A 20,824-nucleotide genomic window follows, 5' to 3' on the forward strand; every position below is an offset into this window, starting at 1 on the left:
TTCATAAGCTTCAAAATGAGCTCACTTTTTAGGTTGCAGATTCAATTATTTTCTCCGCTTCACGTGATCTACTTGTTAATGACTCCTTATGAACTACTTTTGAGGAAATTGCTTTGCTTACAAAATCCTTGGTGGCGCTATTATAATTTACATGTGATAATATTGAAGAAAATAATAGGTGATTTCTTAGATGATTTAGTTTGCGATAGACTGAAGTTAAAATAACACACCTCGGGCAGCAGGTAAGCGATTCATTTATTGTTACTGTTATAATGTATACAGGTGCATACTACTGTAGGCCTCCTAGTTCCCTTTGAAGTGGGCAAGTCCATAACAGTTAACCCTTTTTAGAGGACACCAATATTGTATGAATTGAAGGGAACACTTCGTTGGTTCCCAAAGGTGTCCTCATAATAGGGGTTCTCCTTATTTGCTATTTCATAACATTCAGTGACTTAACGGGAGACATAAAGTAGACGCGCGTGTACTAAAGTGACCTTAATTATTTTTGTCAGTTTTTGAGCGCGCGCGTCACATCATGGTTGCCTACAGCTCTTCGTTGGATACAGACGTAAAATAGACCTATAATGATAAATTTCAATTCACAGAAACATCGAATGATGTGATGGATGTATCGCAAGCATACTATTTTTATTTGTGCATACACCATGAAAACAATGATATATATATTTTTTATGTGTAATTTCTTCACGGTTTAAAGAGTTCCAAGCCGGGATAAGGAATATAGTCTTGGTTTCTCACTATGACGCAACGTAAGGACGTAAGCGCAACAAAAGTAATTCTCACTTTGGCGTTGCGTTCTGTGGGAAACAATTTGTGTATATTAAAAGTTTAGTTTTATATAATATATTTTTAATGTATAGGCCTATATATTTTTGTTTCAAAATCTTCAAATTGAAACTCATTTTAAACTTGGTTTGCCCTTTTTTGTTTACAAAATCACTTTATTCGGGTTTATGTATTTATACACTGAGCATTTGAAAATATTTTAATTGGCGCGTAATACTTGTTTGTCCATATTATTATTCAATTATTATTATCCTAACCACTTATCAGATAGATGCACCCCAAGACACCCCCTTTTCCCATTAACAAAATGTAAAACGTCGTAAGCCCCATTAACCCAAGTCTGACGTGCTTCTATGCTAAAAAGAAAGCAGATTTGGCTGATTTTCATCATGAAACACGTTAACACAGGGGACCCCGTAGGCCGGCTACATGAAGAAAAATTGGGTGTGATTTAAACCTGCCTTAAAGATGTATTGTCCCTTGAAACACAAAAAATGAAAAAAAAAAAATTCTAATTTTAAATTGGCCATATCAAAGTAATATTAAAGTTATTCACTTTAAGTCGAAAATTCGAGCCAAAAACAACAGTTTACGTAATTAACAGGTAAATTAATTAGATTACATTTCGTCTGAGAAATCGTCGCAAGCGAAAGTAAACAAAGATTTCAAACCATGAGTATGCATTATTCATGATGCTAATTAGGATTGTTTACAACTCATCACGGTTGAGAAGGTGTTTTCACACAGATCGCGAGGAAGTTTTATGATTATGCATACAGAGTAGCCAAACAAGCGCATTGCATTATAGGATATGTTTTGATTGAAAACTTTGACTGGAAGTCAAAGTTATTTTTTGAACAAAAAAACATCTGTATTTCGGTTAAATTATTTTTTTTTGGACTAATTTTTGGTGAAAGTTAATAACTATTATGATACTTCAAAATGACCCACTTTTTTTCGAAAAAAAAAAAAAAAATGTTTGTTGGAATTAGTCAAAGGGACAATACATCTACTTTGTAAAGTTTAATCGAAATGAATTTGTACTTAAGGCATTGGATTAATCATATACCCATCCGGTTCCTTGCATCACATCTACTGTGTCGATAATTATCACTATCAAGGATTCTACATACTAAGTATATTCTAGTTCTCGGTACTGTGTCTAGATTTCTCCACAGTGTCAGAACAATTCCGTAATACAGCGGTACATGTTTCACATGGTATCAAACCTACCCATGATACATGCACTAAAATGTGATACACATTGAACTCATCATTTAAGGTCGGTTATTGTTAAAAGTGATGCTGTATATACGGTATTTAGACCTATATGCCTATTGTGAAAATATCATCGTAATATTAGGATATACAGTAGGCCTACTGGGAATCCGGTCACTACGAGTCTCTTTAAATCATTTTCTGATTTATTCCACAACATATTGGTGTACTGAATAATGATGTCGACTCTCTCATCCTATAATTAGGTACCTCAGTTGATTGCATATAATTCTCTATGGACAGTACATCAATTTCAAGCACTATAGATTAAAATTATTCTTATAATATTATTATTTCTAACTTCCAATCATTAAAGCTTGGTTCCCACTAGGACGCAACACAAGGACCTAGACCCAACGCAAGCGAGTTGATGACCAATCACACGCGACTATTCGAATAATTCATCGCTTGAGATTGGTCAAATCACTTGCGTTGCGTTACGTCTTAGCGTTGCGTCCTAGTGGGAACCAAGCTTAATAGGCCTAATATTGGTTTTTTGGGACCTTAAGGATAACAGTATGATAATGTATTTATTTATGATTAGGGTTGTATGCAAACGTTTCTCTTCTTGCAAGATCGACATTTCACGGAATTTTCCAGATACTAGAATCCAGCAAACTTCGTTATTGCAAGTTTTGGTAGAGTTTTTACATGTTGTAGAATAGACTTCGGGAAAACAAACAGATTATGTGAGAATTGTGAATGATACCAAAATCAAATCTCTGGCATAAAGGCTGATTTAAACAGACGAGCGGTAACGGTAAGCGGACAAAACCGCGTAGCTTGTCCCACGTAGAATATGTATCTATCCTGAGCGGAAATCGCTCGTCCGCTCCGCGTTGTGTGTAAATGATCATAATGAATAACATAGATTCTATATTTTTATTATCGTTACCGCTCGTTTAAATGTGTAAGTGTAAATTGGCATTAAGGGACATACACACACACAGCGCTGGTTTTACAATGATTGGGACTGATGGTGATACGGATGATAAGAATGATGACAACGGCGACTACTGCAACCAATAGAAAACTCGGTTGCTCGTTTATGAGACGATTAATCGTGTTCCGTAGATTACATGATCAGTGCAAGATTTATGACGGATTTTGAAGCTTTCGATAGTGATCCGATAATCAACGTTGAACTACGCGGATGGTTTTATTTCGTAGTTTAAACAAACATAATTGAGCTCAAGTCCACGAAAAGATAATCTCATCGATATGCAAAATAAAGTGTTTTCAGTGCAGGGGCGTAACGACTAGCGCTCACTGGCTAAACCCAGGGGCTCCGGAGCTTATGGGACCGGGGGACCATGAGCAGTGCCCAGAAGAAGAAAGAGTTTCTAAACCAGGGGCCTCAGGCCTCTGCCTTACGTCTCTGGTTCAGTGCGTACGTAAATGAACGTGCGTACAGTAGTATTTCAATGACGCCGTAATGTCTACGTAGCAAACTACTCTGCTTTGAGCTTTGTTTCCACTGCCTGAGACGCAACGCAAGTGTGTCATCGCTTGTGATTGGCCAAACATTTATGCTGCGCTTACGTTCTTGCTTTGCTCTAGGATAGTTAAATAAAGCATTACTATTTAAACTTAGGTGTAATTTGCCCCGACGTAATGATACGTCTTCAAATTTCGCATACGTAATGAACCGTTTTGCTCTTTAGAAAGCCGCCCACTAAAAAATTACGAATATTAATTAACTAAACTTAAAGTAGATGAAAAGTGACACTAGACAGCTAGAAGTTTACCGTATGTATTTGTGTAGTTAACAGTAATTTAGATTGTAAACAACGAATTACTGGTTATATTTTACAAAGTTTAGAGAGTGATATGATGAGGCATGGGTTCGAGCCTGCCTGTGCCATATTGATTGCATCCTTAAGATACTTTACTCTCGTTGCCTTGTCATTCAGATCGGACGTAAAGTAGTTGGTCCCGTGTAAATATTATGTGCACGGAAAGAGTAGTGGATCGTCATCCTCTGCACTGTGACTGCCGTGGGTTCACGTAGGGACCTCAAGTAAGCTTGAGGACGATTACATTTACATTTTAGTTGATGAGCAGTTTCATAAATAGGCATATTTAATATGCAAGAAAAAAACAATAGACGTGCTTTCAATACGTGTATCTACTTCATAAACAATGTTTTTCAGCAAGAACGGTATTAGTAGCCTAATGAAATGCTCGTTATCACTTCGTATCTAATGTGTATACATTTCAGTATTTAGTTTTATACACAGACGTACTTTTGATGTATATTGAAAATGATACTGGGATTTATCCGAGACAACAATATCGTTGTATCTGCTTTTAGAAAAGCTTAATTTTTCATCAAATTATTTTTACGTTTCTTGTTCTGAAGGTACTATTTTCTCCTTTTCACACTCGGCGTCTACTTAAAAAAATCTGCACATATTTAAAATAACATAAGGACTAAATTTGGCAAAATCAAAGTAAACTCAGTGAATCTACATGAATCGTTCTTTTTTTTAAACAAACCACAGACAAGCAAAGCAATCAGATTTAGACGATACACGTTTATTTTGATTTTCCAAACTTAATATGCGTTACGTACTGTAAATCTGTCTTTAAAGTCAGTAGGTGCGTTTTTAATTTCATATTAATTTTGTTATTATAGAATGGACGATAATGCTACCTTTCCAGCCGCTGGAATCAACGACTATGACATTTCGTACGGGAACGATTATTACGACATAGTAAACATGTTAGACGTCGAACAGATCGCCATACCGTTTACGTGGACGTTGTTCATTGTGGTTGGTTTAGGCTGTAACAGTCTTATCATTTACGTGGTGTGTAGGTTCGGTACAATGAGAACTGTTACTAACTGCTACATTGTCAATATCTCAGTTACGGATATTATGTTTCTGGTGTTGTGTGCTCCCTTCACTATCTTCACGTATACAAAACATGTGTGGATCTTTGGAAACGCGCTGTGTCGTATCGTTATGTATCTCATGCAGGTGTGTTAATTCATTGTGCATATAACTTTTTTCCTACTTGGACCAACATGGTAATTTGACCAATCACTAGGCGATGGATCTTCTGAATTTAATTACTTGTATCGGTAAACTCACTTGCGTTGTTGCGTCCAAGCTGAAGCGTGGTTCCCACTAGCGCCGCTACACAAGGACGTAACGCAACGAAAGTGAATTGACCAATCACAAGCGATGGCTTATTCGTTTGTGATTGCTAACTGTCTATAACTTCGCTTGTCATTGGTTAAAACGCTTGCGTTGCGTTTACGTCCTTGCATTACGTTCTAGTGAGAACCAAGCTTTAGTCTTGGTTCGTACTAGGACGTAACGCAAGGACGTGAATGCAACGCAAGCGAACCGACCAATGATAAGCGACAGTTTCGTATAATTATGATTGGTCAAATTGACATACTTTGCTCTTACGTCGTTTCGTCGCGTCCTAGTGGGTTATATGCGGCCGGGGAGCGATATTTCTTTTCCTACATAAGTTGGGGGCCACTCATGAAACGTCACAAAATAAACATGACTACTATTCATTAGTCATCATTAAGGTGTGACGTAAGAATTGATCTAACTACAATTCAATAACAACAATACAAATGAAAACGCTTTCTGTCGAGGCGTCAAATAGATTAGAATATGAACTTTACATGTCAATGTATCGGGTTCGAATCCCACGAGCAACTTATTTTTACTTTATAGTGAGAGAAATTATTTAGAGGGCTAGGTTCAGTTATTAGGAAGTAGTTTGGCTATCTTTCACATAAGGGGTTCCCCAAATTATGTACGAAAAGAAAAATCGCGGCCGGGACGTGTTTCCTCGACATGATTTAGTGGTTTATAGGAGGTCGTCTAGGCGAGGCTCACCGACGAAACGTCAGTCAATCGAATTAATAGAACCGTCTAACACAAAATTGAATGATGGAATACGTCACACATGATTGTGTTTAATTTTGGAATGCCATGTTTTATTTAATTTTAGTTTGTGCCTTCCATACCTGTCACTTTCTCTTGATGTAAAAAAGTGAAAATGATCACTCTTTTGTATTCCACTTTTAAAACAATTTACTCTTACTAGATGGTACGCTCGCTTCGCTCGCGTACCATCTAGGTCGTGCCCACAGATGGTTCTCGAATACATAATAATTTCAGCGTTAAAAAACTGGCGATTTCAAATGTACGTACCGCAGGACAATAATACATGTCGTGTACAGGAACGAATAAATAGACACTGTGATTTATGTACTCAACTAAAATTAGCACCCTATTACTTCCGAAAGAGAAACTTGTCACAAAATAAGACCAATTGTTTAAGTCAAATTTAAACAAACTTAATTTGTGTTTTGTATGTAACATTAGGGTTGAGGGATGGGGAAGAGGATGGGTGCAAAGAGGAACAATGTTAAAATATATTCTTTATCCATTTAGTAACAAAATATTAATTGCTTTCATGTTTTACAAATAATATACCACTAAACACAGTAAAACATTGCGATGTAATACTTTGTTGAAACTATCACCGTCCTAGTCGATTGAAATAGTACAGCACATGTAACGATACATCACTACGACGTGTATATGTTTATAATATAATGTAAAACAATTTGTGAAAACCACCTCTATTCGGGGAAAATAATAAATATTAAATTATCTAACTCAACTTAATTAGTAGGCCTAATGGTTTTCAACTGTTTCTTAGAGCCAATTCATACTTAAGTTGGTTCCTACCCTACCCACCAAAGTTGTTCTGCGTTTAGGGCATGTGATGTACCGTAGGCCTATTCTCTACTGGTTTTACAACGCTACTCATGCCAGTGAGGGAAAGGTGATGATGTGGGTGGTTTAACTGCAATAATAAAGATTTGTACATAATATACGGCGAGTGAAAACGCTAGCTCATTATCCGTTAAAAAAAAATTATATCCAACCTCTGCAGCACAGATTGAAAACAAAAATGGATCGAATTTCGAGTATACAGTACTGTACTTGCCTTTACGACGCCTGAGGGAATAGACACTTGTGAAACAGAGATTGGAATGTTCCATTCATCGCAAATCAATACATTTGTATAATCGTATATTAAATCTATCAAAATAGTATTTTTTAAAGAAAATCGGCCTGTCTTCAACATTATGATGCTGTACTCTAGCTGTTCAACCAGTTTTCAGCTATTAAAAACAATTATCGTAGGAGGAGATAGGAAAATGCGAAGCCTCCTCGTATTTCTGTGGCGGGTATTTTTCAAGATGGACATCCATTAGACAGTGTATACCACGATCGGAAAACACCCCTATTTGGGGCAAATCGTTGAACCTAAATTCGTTTTAATCGTCAATAACTAATTACCTAACTCAATTTAATTAGTAAACAGGGTTACATCAGATGGGTAAAATCAGTACCGAAAGTATGAACCAACTTTATATACCATCGAGTAGAAATTCTAGAAATAAACCGAGATTTACCGAATTTTGCCCTTACGTAAATTTATATATAGATAACGAGTGAAATATCCACTCGCTCTGTTTTCAATTATGTAGCTGGCCGGCTGATTCGTGTCGCACGAATATTTCAGGCATGGCAGCAGATGTTAATACTCTTTATTTCATTATTATATTGCTGGGTATCTATATTATCAAAATGTAGTTATTTTTTAAGGTGTCTGTCCACGCGACGTCACTGACGTTAATGGCAATGAACATCGACCGATATTTTGCCATCGTGTATCCACTGAAATCCATCCGATATCGGACGCCTACCCTGGCACTCACTATCAACATATCAATCTGGATCAGTAAGTACATATTTTATATGGAATTATATCGGACGAAGACATGGCTAATTTTGAATACCGTTTATTCTTAGCCATTTTGTCCTGGAACCTATACACTCGTCTTAATGGGAGGACAAGTCTGAGGGTAAAGACTATAGGAATCGTATGTTCACTGTCCACAATTGCTAGTGTTAATTGCTTGTGTGCACTAGTACTATAATAAGTATTCGTGACACTTGTGAATGCGGCATAGTTTGTTAATAGTTCAACCGTGGCGTACGGTCTAGTTTTTTTAATACTTTGTAATAATTTAGGTTATTGATAGATATAGACAGTATTAGTTTCAAGATTAATTTGATAATGAAAAAAATATTGAATTAGTGTATGAGAGGAATGACACTGACTACAAGCGATGATCGTAATAAGATGGTTATATCAAGATGTCATTAGGTAAAGTGTGACTGACTATCGACAGTCATCTAGATACAAAAGTACTAGGTAGGTGTAATAAGCATGGTGACGATTAAATTATACATTCACATAATATACAGCATCTAATTTATCACATGTGGAGCCTGTATCATGTAAGGTTAAGTTAAGGGTTAGGTTACTACACTAAATACACATGTGATCTATTACCAAATATTCCTATGATACTTTGGAAATATAGATACAGTACCGAGAATCGGCTGGACACCTAACTCGAAAGAAAGTTTTCGTTAAATAACCTTTTATGCTGTCTTTGATAAAAATAATATTTATAAAATTCCAATAAATTTACGTCATGATAAATATAAAATCGTTGTATTATCACGATGTTATTGCTCTTACTGATCATGACGTCATTTGATTGGACGTGTGAAAATATCATTTTCATAAAAGGAAGCATAGATGGTTATTCTATATTTCTGGAATAAAAATTGCTATTTATTTAATACTTTTTACATGAATTTTCTTCCATTTAGTTTCATCGCTTTTATCGATTCCAATTTCCATATTTTCAACGGTTATGGATTTCAACGGAAGACATTACTGTGTTGAAGAGTTCAACGAACAAGGGTTGTTAGCGCACTACATTTACGTTGTGTTCAGTACCTACATAATCCCGCTCTCCGTCCTCGTTGTCTGCAACGTCAACATGTTGCGTCAACTGTGGAAGACGCGGGAACAGCTCCGAGACACAACATTAAGCCTGCACTCGATACAACAACGAAAGAAAGTTACCAAGATGATACTGCTGGTTGTTGTCTTTTTCTTTATTTGTTGGTTACCGATACACGTGATAAATCTGTGGCAAAGACTCGGTAATAGTATCAACAATAACTTGGCCATTTCAAAGCTCAGGATTTTTGCTCTAACACTGGCGTACAGTCACTCGTGCGTAAACCCATTTGTATACGCGTTCATGGGCGAGAATTTTCGCGCGTGTTTTAGAAGAGCATTCCCGATGTGTACAAAAGTGAACCGAGTGAGGAATAGTAGTATGTTATTAAACAACAATCGGACAAGAGAAACACAGGTACAAAAGGACACGGTTTAAGCTATAAGATCTTAATACCTTTCCATTTCACGGAATGAAATACATCGTTTTAGAAGCAGGTTGAATACCAAAACAGCGACGTTTCCGTTCCAAATAGAATAAGCGTTGAATGCAGAGATTTATTATGTCCTTCCGTAACCTGAGTACGGTACCATACTGAATAACGACAAGTCGATTTCAATACTTTTTATTATATATATATATATATGTATATATTTAAAAAAATGGCAACTAATAATAATATCTTAAACTATCATCAATTTCTTTCTGACGAAGGAATAGTGTTTGCAGGCTCATAGGCCTAATTCTTGCTGATTCTTCATTTTCGCTTATTTTATTTTGCATTACCATTGCGATCCAATAGTGGCCGTATTATATTCACACAATTGAGATATTTTCCTAGTGTTTAATAAAATTATTATCACAATATCACTTTATAAAATTGTGTGTAACGTCTCTGTCTACGGGTGACATGTCAACCACAAAATCCCGTGATTACGTTTCTATAATATATTTTTCCTGACAACTATTAAAATGAACAAAGTGCACCTTTTATAACATTCTGATGACTAGCTGTTTGCAGTAGGCTCTACTTTTGAATGAGCGCACTTGAGTGGTGTTAAAGACTACAATACAGTATCTTTAACTTCAACATGTGCGTGCTCTAAGCGATCGCATTACACTGTTTGTGTCGGACAATATTACTCCGCGAAAAATATGTACAGGCTGTACGCGCGCCCTCTCTGAGGAGGATACAGAAGGTATCAGGTCAAGTCAGGTAGGGCTGTTGGTCCCGGTCTGTCTGGGCCTACTTATAGAGGATAATTATAATAAAAGCAAAATTACCTTATTCTTTTAGTTAGGTGGCCTTGCAATAACTCTAGGCTAGCATAGGCCTACTTTACTTAAGTAAGTTGTATATAGGCCTACACTATTCTAAGAGGGGAAGTAGGCCCTACGGTCGCGTCTGAAATCGGTCGCGTTTGAAATCGGTCGCGATAAAATCAACTTCCGGTATTTTGTATGGCGCGCCGCTAGAGCTATATTTAATTGATATTTTTTAGGAACTAGATTATTTATGTGGATATTTTTTACTTGGTTAATAAATATTTATTATCAATCAGGGCCGTAGCCAGGATCTGTCAAGGGGGGTTCGGACACTAAATATTTGGGTCAACCCCCCCCCCCCCCCCTGCGGGTGGGGCCTGATGCGAAGCGAATTTTGTTAAATGACACCCCTAGATGGCCGGAAAAGACACTCTCGTGCAGCATGCTACCGATGAGCAAAAAGATCGTACTTTTTTCCTCCTTCTCAAACACGTCGATAATTTAAAGGACGATAACTATTTGTTGCCGTATGTTAGATGCGCGTGCTCTGTGTGCTGAACCGCCGATTGTTTGATCATTTACTCCGTATTTTGTTTTGCGTTCAAGTTCAATGCGAACGTACATCTAGGAGCAGTCCCGAAAAAAGCACACTGGTTGAAGGCAAATGCTATTTGCTAGCTCTATCTATAATATTTATTTACAGCAATTTGTTGAGGAATATAAATATGTAAATAGGTGATATTGATACATTTTAGTACGTATCGGCTGGTGGTCTAGAAAAAAATAATCGGATGCCATAATGTGAACTACAGTACTTGATACCATAGATATTATAGTGTAAAATATTAATATTCACTAATATACAAATAATGAATGTTTATGAGTGCAATGGTACAAATAATGGCACGAGGTGAATGACGAAAGGTTATATCAACGAGGCAAAGCCGAGTTGATATAACCTTTCATCATTCACCAAGTGCCATTATTTGTACCATTACACGAATACAAAACATTCATTATTTGTTTTATATAACATCTAGGCGTTTTTTTTTCGTACACAAAAATGTTTCAAAAAGTACTATTTAACGATCGTTGAATAGTGCGTACTATTGCACGCCATGTGACCCACAATCGTCCAATCAAATGACAGGAATTTATATAGGTGTTATATAAAATCCTCTATGATACATTATACTTCATAATCACACATAAATACTGATGTACGTCGGAAGGCTATATATACTTTATGCATGCTGCCTGACTGCCAGTGATCTAAACAATTATAGGTACGCAGTTGTCTGGCGGTGTCCTTTGTACGAATCGTTCGTGCCCCAGTTCGCTATGAGACGCGTCAATATCATGTTACATGCAGGGACCAAACATTTATTTTTCAGGTTAAAATCGGCAATTCATTTGCAGCTTTTAGAAATTTACAGACACGTATCGCTAGTTGACGCTCATACAGAGAAGAAGGTTCACGAACAAGTTTACGAATTTTTCAATTCACAAACAACTTTGGGGCACGTATTTGGAGAATTTTTGGAGATGAGGGTGAGGTATTGGGCATGTCGGGGATGGGGGTTCGCAGTCGGTTAAGGGGGGTTCGCTGTAAAGGGGGGGTTCGCCCGAACCATAAAAACCCCCCCTGGCTACGGGCCTGTCAATCATTAAATTATTTTTTTTAAATATTTCACAGGTCTCGGAGAAGGACTGCGTCTTTTCAAAATGGCCATTTCTAAAACATTAGGCATAATGTTATATTAGGCATATAATAATTTACCTCTATTTATATGTACTGTAATTAATATATTATTATATAGAGAATATACGTCTGTCGTGTCTTTTATTATGCAAACAATTACGTAAAAGAGAACAATTTATTTAAAAACAATAATTTTTACAATATAGCCCGTAAAGCCAGCGTATCCGTTTTTATACTTATGCATACTGTGGCAGATTATATCATATCCATGTCGTTAACAACATACTATTCGATCACCTTATTTTATTTCTATTTTATTTCTATCCGTTATGTAGGATAATATTAAGTGTATAATGATTATAGGTCTTTTGTTATTTAAACTTTGACCCTTGGCTTGTGTTATTTAATTAGTTGTTTTTTTAAAATTTTATTCATTGGACTTGATAATGACTCCATGATGTAGTCGAAACATCGTTCTTTTTTTAAGCGTTATTTTTCTATTATGTATTTATATTGATTATTGTTGAGGCAAATCACGTGTATATTTTTATTTCTAATGTTTCAAATAGTTTTTAGTAAAATGATCATTATATGCGGATGGTTAAAAGGCGAGTTACTGAAATAAACCCCCGAATAAGCCATATTGTGGAGATGCGCCTTCTATGATCGTGCAGCTGTTTCCCCTAACAATACATTTTATTTTGCTGACGGGGTTTCCTCATTTAAAAAAAACATGCACTTGTTAGTGTTAAATCATGGACAAAACACGTACGATCGTTGTCCATGGCGAGGTAAAGATGACGTCTATTACGAATAACCATACGTTTGAAACGTCTATAGGCCTCCTGCATGTGTTTTTGTGAAACGATCCAATGAGCTACAGATGCTCGACGCGATTATGAGATCATGTTCATTCATTCATTCATTCTTTATTTAGCCTCTAAAATCGAAATATTAAAACGTAGGTAACAAAATCAAGACACGTGGAAATCTACGGAGGCAAGGATAAGCAAAAGCAATTAAAATCGCTGTAGCTCACAGGCTTGCTTATCCATAATAATTCTGAATAATACACTGTTTCTATAATTTGACAGTATGATTTATATATAATTTACGTATATACGTCGGCGATAGGCCTACTATAGATTTTAATTTGAATATCTTTTATTTCTTCATTTATAATAATCATCCGGCTCGATCCATACAAAATAGCGCGACCGATTTCAAACGCGACCGATTTCAAAAGGCACTCTTTTTCGGGCCTCCGTCCCTCGTAACCTAAATTAAAACAGCATTACATTGTGAGACTCGGGCACTACCCATTATTGACCATTCAGCCATCTAACCGGATTACAATGCATTGATATAACACATTAGTACAATAGCCATAGAGGGCGCTATATAGGATCTACAGTACGACTAGGTGTAGAGAGGCAGACAGTTCGTATTTAGTAAAGGCCTACTTTATACCAGGGAGTTGTAACTCCCTGTCTATACTAGAGTGGTATAGGCTATCACAAGTTTATTAATATTTGTTATATGTTTTTAATCAGATTATTTTTTTATTTCTCTCATTTTTTTACAGCATAGTCAATGCATGGAGTAAAGGTCAATGGTTACACCATGCTATACATGACATCAAAATACATCTTTATAATAATTAATTGAGGATCTTTTGTTAGTTGACGTATTATGACACGAAAGTTGTAAAGATGTCAAGGGTATTGTTGATTGAGGCGTTCTATGCTGGCTCCCACTCTCAGTTGATCGACACTCTTGAGAAAGGCCTAGAAGGATGCGCTGTCAAATACACTTTGCCAGGGAAGAAGTGGCATTGGAGAGCACGGACATCAGCTCTATATTTTTCCGAAGTAATTTCACCTAGCCAAGAATACGATAGGCAGTTTGCTGCAGCACGTCGCTGAGGATATGCCCTACATATATTGCATTTTTCTTGAGGTATTGCTTGTACCATTTGTTCGTGGGTAATTGTTTTCCACTGTAATTTCGCGTCAAGTGGCGTTACTTTTGTGTTTGTAACTCCCGCAAACCGTCATATAAATCTGATTACAGTATTTCTTCGTATCGTGTGTGTGATGAAAGAGGAACGTGACAGCAGCAAAGATTGACTGTTGCCGTGTGTTTCGAGGAACGGGTGATGATGTAGCCCTGGGCCTAGCCTAGGCCTACTAGTACTAGCCTAGGCCTAGAGGAAGGCTTGGGTGGGCAGGACTTAACGTCGAAGAAACCTAGTCTAGGCGGATCGTTTAGGCTAGGCTATCTTTTCAATTCATTCATGGTAGTTTTTAACTGTTGTAGCCTAGGCTCCTAGAGGCTAGGCCTGGTTAATTAATGTTAAGCCTAGCCTAGGCTTGCTAGGCCTAGATCTATCTATATAGAATAGGGCCTAGCCTAAGGCCTAGCTACGCCTATACTATAGTGTAGCCCTACTAGCTAGTAGTAGAAATAGAAGAGTGTAGCAGTAATAGTAAGCCTAGATAGTAAAGTAGGCCTAGTAGTAGTAGCAGGTAGCCTATAGTACTATACTACTACTAGGCTAGCTAACAATAAACATTCAATTATTATTAATCAATGTTATACATGTACATTTTAATTTATAGATACATTTTTACAATTTAATGTAAAAAACAGTAAAAAATACTAATTACTAAAAAGTTTAACAATATTAATATTTATTTTAACTTGTTTCTTGAAAGAAAAATGTATAGGGCCTATAAAGTTAAATTTTAATATTAATGTACTAGATACTATATCCTTTTATATCATAGATTAATGTGACCACTGTAGCATCTCTTTTACTGTAAATTAGTGTTATAACTACCTACTACTAAGACCTATAAAATAGATTGTGAAGTAATTATTGGTCGTGTTGTATTTTAAAAAAAAAATAATAATAATTATGGTATAATTAATATTCATATCATCATATTCATACTCGTCAGAACAAGTGCATAGGTGTGTTATTTGTATACATGTTGCAGACTTCTATATAGAATATTTTATTTTATGATTTTTTTTCTTTTTACGATAGGGTAATAAAAATCTGCTGTACCAAAACACTTTCCTGACCTTGATTGGACTTGCAGTTGATAATGCCGTAAGGACTTGTGATTTTACCCAAGAAATTTAAATGCATTTTCCGGTAAATGGATTTATAATATCAAAATGTCCTACAATAAAACCTGGTGAATAAGAATGTTTAGTTTTATTTATATGATATTAAGAGAAACTGTGGCTGATATAATACTTTTGTTTTTTGGTGCATCAATCTAGTTCCTGGTTGACATTTAATATTTGTTTGTTCTTTTTAGAGTGTATGGTAGCTGAATTATTTTGTCTTGCATAGCTTGTTGGCTCCTTAAACAAACTTCAGCATCTGTTGAAAACAAATTTGCAATGATATAAAATATCAAGGTGCAAGATGTTATATATTTGTCTGTTACTCTACAGTATTATTTAATCGGGTCAATTTATGTACAGTATCTTTTATTCACATATTATAAATATTAATATAACACACTATCAAGGAAAAATTATTATTATATATATTTTGGTTCCATGTGATGAACACTAATAAAATCTAGCATATTTGAGCAATTGAATGCTGTTTAATTAAACTGTTTAATTAAACTGTTTAATTAAACAGCATTCAATTGCATAATTGCATTCAATTACGTAATTTCTGTGATTTTCCATGAGAGCGTGTTTTTTAATTAAACAGAATTTAATTGCTTAAATAGACTTGATTTTTTCTTGTTTGAGTTTACTTTAGTTTCATGTGATGAACACTAATAATTTAATTCAATAAAATTAAATTTAAAGGTACAGTTACGTAATTTCTGTGATTTTCCTTGAGAGCGTGTTTTTTTAATTAAACAGCATTCAATTGCTTAAATAGACCTGATTTTTTCTTGTTTGAGTTTACTTTAGTTCCATGTTATGAACACTAATAATTTCATTCAATAAAAATAAATTTAAAGGTACAGTTACGTAATTTCTGTGATTTTTCTTGAGAGCGTGTTTTTTAATTAAACAGCATTCAATTGCTTAAATAGACCTGATTTTTTCATGTTTGAGCTTAATTTAGTTCCATTTGATGAACACTAATAATTTCATTCAATAAAAATAAATTTAAAGGTACAGTTACGTAATTTCTGTGATTTTTCTTGAGAGCGTGTTTTTTAATTAAACAGCATTCAATTGCTTAAATAGACCTGATTTTTTCTTGTTTGAGTTTACTTTAGTTCCATGTGATGAACACTAATAATTTCATTCAATAAAAATAAATTTAAAGGTACAGTTACGTAGTTTCTGTGATTTTTCTTGAGAGCGTGTTTTTTAATTAAACAGCATTCAATTGCTTAAATAGACCTGATTTTCTCTTGTTTGAGTTTACTTTAGTTCCATGTGATGAACACTAATAATTTCATTCAATAAAAATAAATTTAAAGGTACAGTTACGTAATTTCTGTGATTTTTCTTGAGAGCGTGTTTTTTAATTAAACAGCATTCAATTGCTTAAATAGACCTGGTTTTCTCTTGTTTGAGTTTACTTTAGTTCCATGTGATGAACACTAATAATTTCATTCAATAAAAATAAATTTAAAGGTACAGTTACGTAGTTTCTGTGATTTTTCTTGAGAGTGTGTTTTTTAATTAAACAGCATTCAATTGCTTAAATAGACCTGATTTTTTTCTTGTTTGAGTTTAATTTAGTTCCATGTGATGAACACTAATAATTTCATTCACTAAAAATAAATTTAAAGGTACAGTTACGGAGTTTCTGTGATTTTTCTTGAGAGCGTGTTTTTTAATTAAACAGCATTCGATTGCTTAAATAGACCTGATTTTTTCTTGTTTGAGTTTACTTTAGTTCCATGTGATGAACACTAATAATTTCATTCAATAAAAATAAATTTAAAGGTACAGTTACGTAATTTCTGTGATTTTTCTTGAGAGCGTGTTTTTTAATTAAATAGCATTCGATTGCTTAAATAGACCTGATTTTTTCTTGTTTGAGTTTACTTTAGTTCCATGTGATGAACACTAATAATTTCATTCAATAAAAATAAATTTAAAGGTACAGTTACGTAATTTCTGTGATTTTTCTTGAGAGCGTGTTTTTTAATTAAACAGCATTCGATTGCTTAAATAGACCTGATTTTTTCTTGTTTGAGTTTACTTGTTCCATGGGATGAACACTAATAATTTCATTCAATAAAAATAAATTTAAAGGTACAGTTACGTAATTTCTGTGATTTTTCTTGAGAGCGTGTTTTTTAATTAAACAGCATTCAATTGCTTAAATAAACCTGATTTTTTCTTGTTTGAGTTTATTTTAGTTCCATGTGATGAACACTAATAATTTCATTCAATAAAAATAAATTTAAAGGTACAGTTACGTAATTTCTGTGATTTTTCTTGAGAGCGTGTTTTTTAATTAAACAGCATTCGATTGCTTAAATAGACCTGATTTTTTCTTGTTTGAGTTTACTTTAGTTCCATGTGATGAACACTAATAATTTCATTCACTAAAAATAAATTAAAAGGTACAGTTACGTAATTTCTGTGATTTTTCTTGAGAGCGTGTTTTTTAATTAAACAGCATTCAATTGCTTAAATAGACCTGATTTTCTCTTGTTTGAGTTTACTTTAGTTCCATGTGATGAACACGAATAATTTCATTCAATAAAAATAAATTTAAAGGTACAGTTACGTAGTTTCTATGATTTTTCTTGAGAGCGTGTTTTTTAATTAAACAGCATTCAATTGCTTAAATAGACCTGGTTTTCTCTTGTTTGAGTTTACTTTAGTTCCATGTGATGAACACTATTAATTTCATTCAATAAAAATAAATTTAAAGGTACAGTTACGTAATTTCTGTGATTTTTCTTGAGAGCGTGTTTTTTAATTAAACAGCATTCGATTGCTTAAATAGACCTGATTTTTTCTTGTTTGAGTTTACTTTAGTTCCATGTGATGAACACTAATAATTTCATTCAATAAAAATAAATTAAAAGGTACAGTTACGTAATTTCTGTGATTTTTCTTGAGAGCGTGTTTTTTAATTAAACAGCATTCAATTGCTTAAATAGACCTGATTTTTTCTTGTTTGAGTTTACTTTAGTTCCATGTGATGAACACTAATAATTTCATTCAATAAAAATTAATTTAAAGGTACAGTTACGTAGTTTCTGTGATTTTTCTTGAGAGCGTGTTTTTTAATTAAACAGCATTCAATTGCTGATTTTTTCTTGTTTGAGTTTATTTTAGTTCCATGTGATGAACACTAATAATTTCATTCAATCAAAATAAATTTAAAGGTACAGTTACGTAGTTTCTGTGATTTTTCTTGAGAGCGTGTTTTTTAATTAAACAGCATTCGATTGCTTAAATAGACCTGATGTTTTCTTGTTTGAGTTTACTTTAGTTCCATGTGATGAACACTAATAATTTCATTCAATAAAAATAAATTTAAAGGTACAGTTACGTAGTTTCTGTGATTTTTCTTGAGAGCGTGTTTTTTAGTTAAATAACATTCAATTCAAATCTCCATTTTGTAACCACCATGAGTTCGGGTCCATTTAAACAAGCTGGGCAAGCTGTAAATTGTATTAATCCACTATGTATGCATATTGTTTGTATTATTCAATAATTTTGTAATGAATCGATACCATTAACTACAACAAACAAGTGGTAGGGCTACTTAAAATTATTTATGTGGTCCATAGTTACCAACCGTCTCGCATCGTTTGGGACGGTCCCGCATTTCAAGTGATTTTTAATGAAACACGCGTTTAAACCTAAGTAGGCCTATATACGATGCGTTATCATTTTTAACACAATTTGAGAGGAAAATGCATTTAAATTAATTGGTATATTTTAAAAGTATAGAACATTATACGAGTAGGCCTATTTATATTATTACACCACGCATCAATAAAATACGTAATATCAGGGAAAGTTACAATTAATGTGTCCGTGGTCGCTCGCCGTGACGAGGATGGGCCTATAACCATGTGGCGTTTGTCATGATCGCAATTACACATGACATGATTTTGTGTGCGTTTATAAAAGGAAACCCAATTTTCTTGCTATTGGTTGGTGGATCAGTTCAATTTTTACCCTCCAAAAAATGTTTTTTAATAAAATAAATTCATGAATCCGCATGAAAAACGTTGAATTATAGATTAACAAAAAAAGAGTAATATACAATCTAATAATATTTGCTTCGTTTACCGTACCGGAATACAAGAGGTGCCATTCATCATGAATTTTACGTGCGAGAGTAATATTTCCGGCCATAGGAGTGCCAGTGAACAAATTTGTTTCCATCGCAAGTCGCCACGAGGGGGTGGGGCCTGTAAATACGTATGTGTCCGATCACGCAGGTTGGTAAGTATGGTGGTCATCGTTAAATTGGTTGTTTTAACAACAATTAAATACTTTTAAGTATTTAATTGTATGTATTAAAATAAGTAGGGCCTACAACAAAACAAACTCGCTCTAAAAATAACAAAAATTGCATATTTAACTTGGGACTTTGCAGTAAAAAGAGCATGTTAAAAAGATGAATCTGTCATTGAGTAAGATGAAACTTAAATTGAATTAAAACCGATTTTCTTAATAATCATACTTAGAGATGCAAATCATCAAAATAATATTTATATGAAATTTAAACACTTTTATAGCCTATGCATGTACGCCTGTGCCGTGTTATGCTTTAAAAAAATTATCCAGTATAGTAGGCCTATGACCCGTGCCGGGTATTTTCTTTTTAATACCGTCGATGGAAAATTGCCTTGATCATTTCGAATTTATATCTCCATATTTTGACCTCGTGTTATTCCTTGTATACGGCAATTGAAATAAAACCTTAAATCATACTACAAAAATACACCGTAAAAGTAGAAATGTGAAAGAAAACACGAGAGAGAAAAAAAGCATACTTTACAGTAGGTTTCTACAATATACAGCAAATAGTATCTTTGAATACAGTTAAAAATCCACGGAATAAAATATATAGAGGGCAGCAATCAGGAAATCGTTTGTATATACCTGCAGTTTTTCAATATTTATTATAAATTTGACTGCAATTACCCACAGTAAAATGGAATAGCCCGTGCTATTCTTTAACAGGCAATACCTCAAGACAAATACAATATATGTATGCCTCACTCTCAGCGACGTGCTGCAGCAAACCGCAATTGAAGAATACAGGTTAAGAGTTGTGCATTATATTTTGACAGCAAAGGTCATAATCTTTATTTTTTTATCAATACCCTTTCTGTTGTAATAACAGAGGTGCCAACTTCAAAAAGTAAAAATCGAGGAAACAATTTTGAAGATACCCAAACAATAAAGGTTACCATAAAAGTTGGAAAATATTCATCGGAATATAATAGAGGGCGCTATTAAAACAATCATCAGCATTTGCATAATTAAAATATTTATTAAAATAGTATTGTATTTACCCTATATGCTATATGTAAAAGTACACCAGATATTCGCCTACCTGGGAAATTCTTTCCCACTTGGGGCAAATCCAATGTATATATATATATCCCGTATCAATAATATAGTACTTGCTTATAATAGCCGTCTATATTGTCACCATGGCAAAACTGCCCTGATTTCAGGTTTCTCCCAACCATCTGCGCATGCCCCAGACGTCCATATGTCATGCATACTAAATCAAGGCGCCCGTAGATGGTTGGTATGTTCAGGTCATTCATTCATTGGCCAGCCCCCTGGGGTCGATACTACAATATTAAACAATGGATATGCCAGAGGTTACCGGACTCTGCAAACTGGGAAAATTTGTTACTAAAATCCAGTTTTGCCTATATTTAACAAACAAGCTACTAGTAGAGTAG

The 20,824-nt window shown here is 34.5% G+C and overlaps 1 protein-coding gene and 1 long non-coding RNA gene across 2 annotated transcripts; both read left to right on the forward strand.

Moving 5' to 3' along the window:
* Positions 1-4,727: 4,727 nt before the first annotated feature.
* Positions 4,728-9,560, forward strand: LOC140041389 (G-protein coupled receptor 54-like). Its single transcript, XM_072087633.1, has 3 exons — positions 4,728-5,072; positions 7,743-7,878; positions 8,823-9,560. The coding sequence occupies exons 1-3, from the start codon at positions 4,728-4,730 to the stop codon at positions 9,395-9,397; spliced, it is 1,056 nt and encodes a 351-aa protein (XP_071943734.1). The 3' UTR covers positions 9,398-9,560.
* A 4,361-nt stretch (positions 9,561-13,921) lies between these two features.
* On the forward strand, positions 13,922-15,964 carry LOC140056211 (uncharacterized). Its single transcript, XR_011846737.1, has 3 exons — positions 13,922-14,226; positions 14,980-15,090; positions 15,260-15,964. It is a non-coding gene; the product is annotated as an uncharacterized lncRNA (long non-coding RNA).
* Positions 15,965-20,824: the final 4,860 nt, after the last annotated feature.

The sequence above is a fragment of the Antedon mediterranea genome, chromosome 1, assembly GCF_964355755.1.
Source record: "Antedon mediterranea chromosome 1, ecAntMedi1.1, whole genome shotgun sequence".
Taxonomy (NCBI): Eukaryota; Metazoa; Echinodermata; class Crinoidea; order Comatulida; family Antedonidae; genus Antedon; species Antedon mediterranea.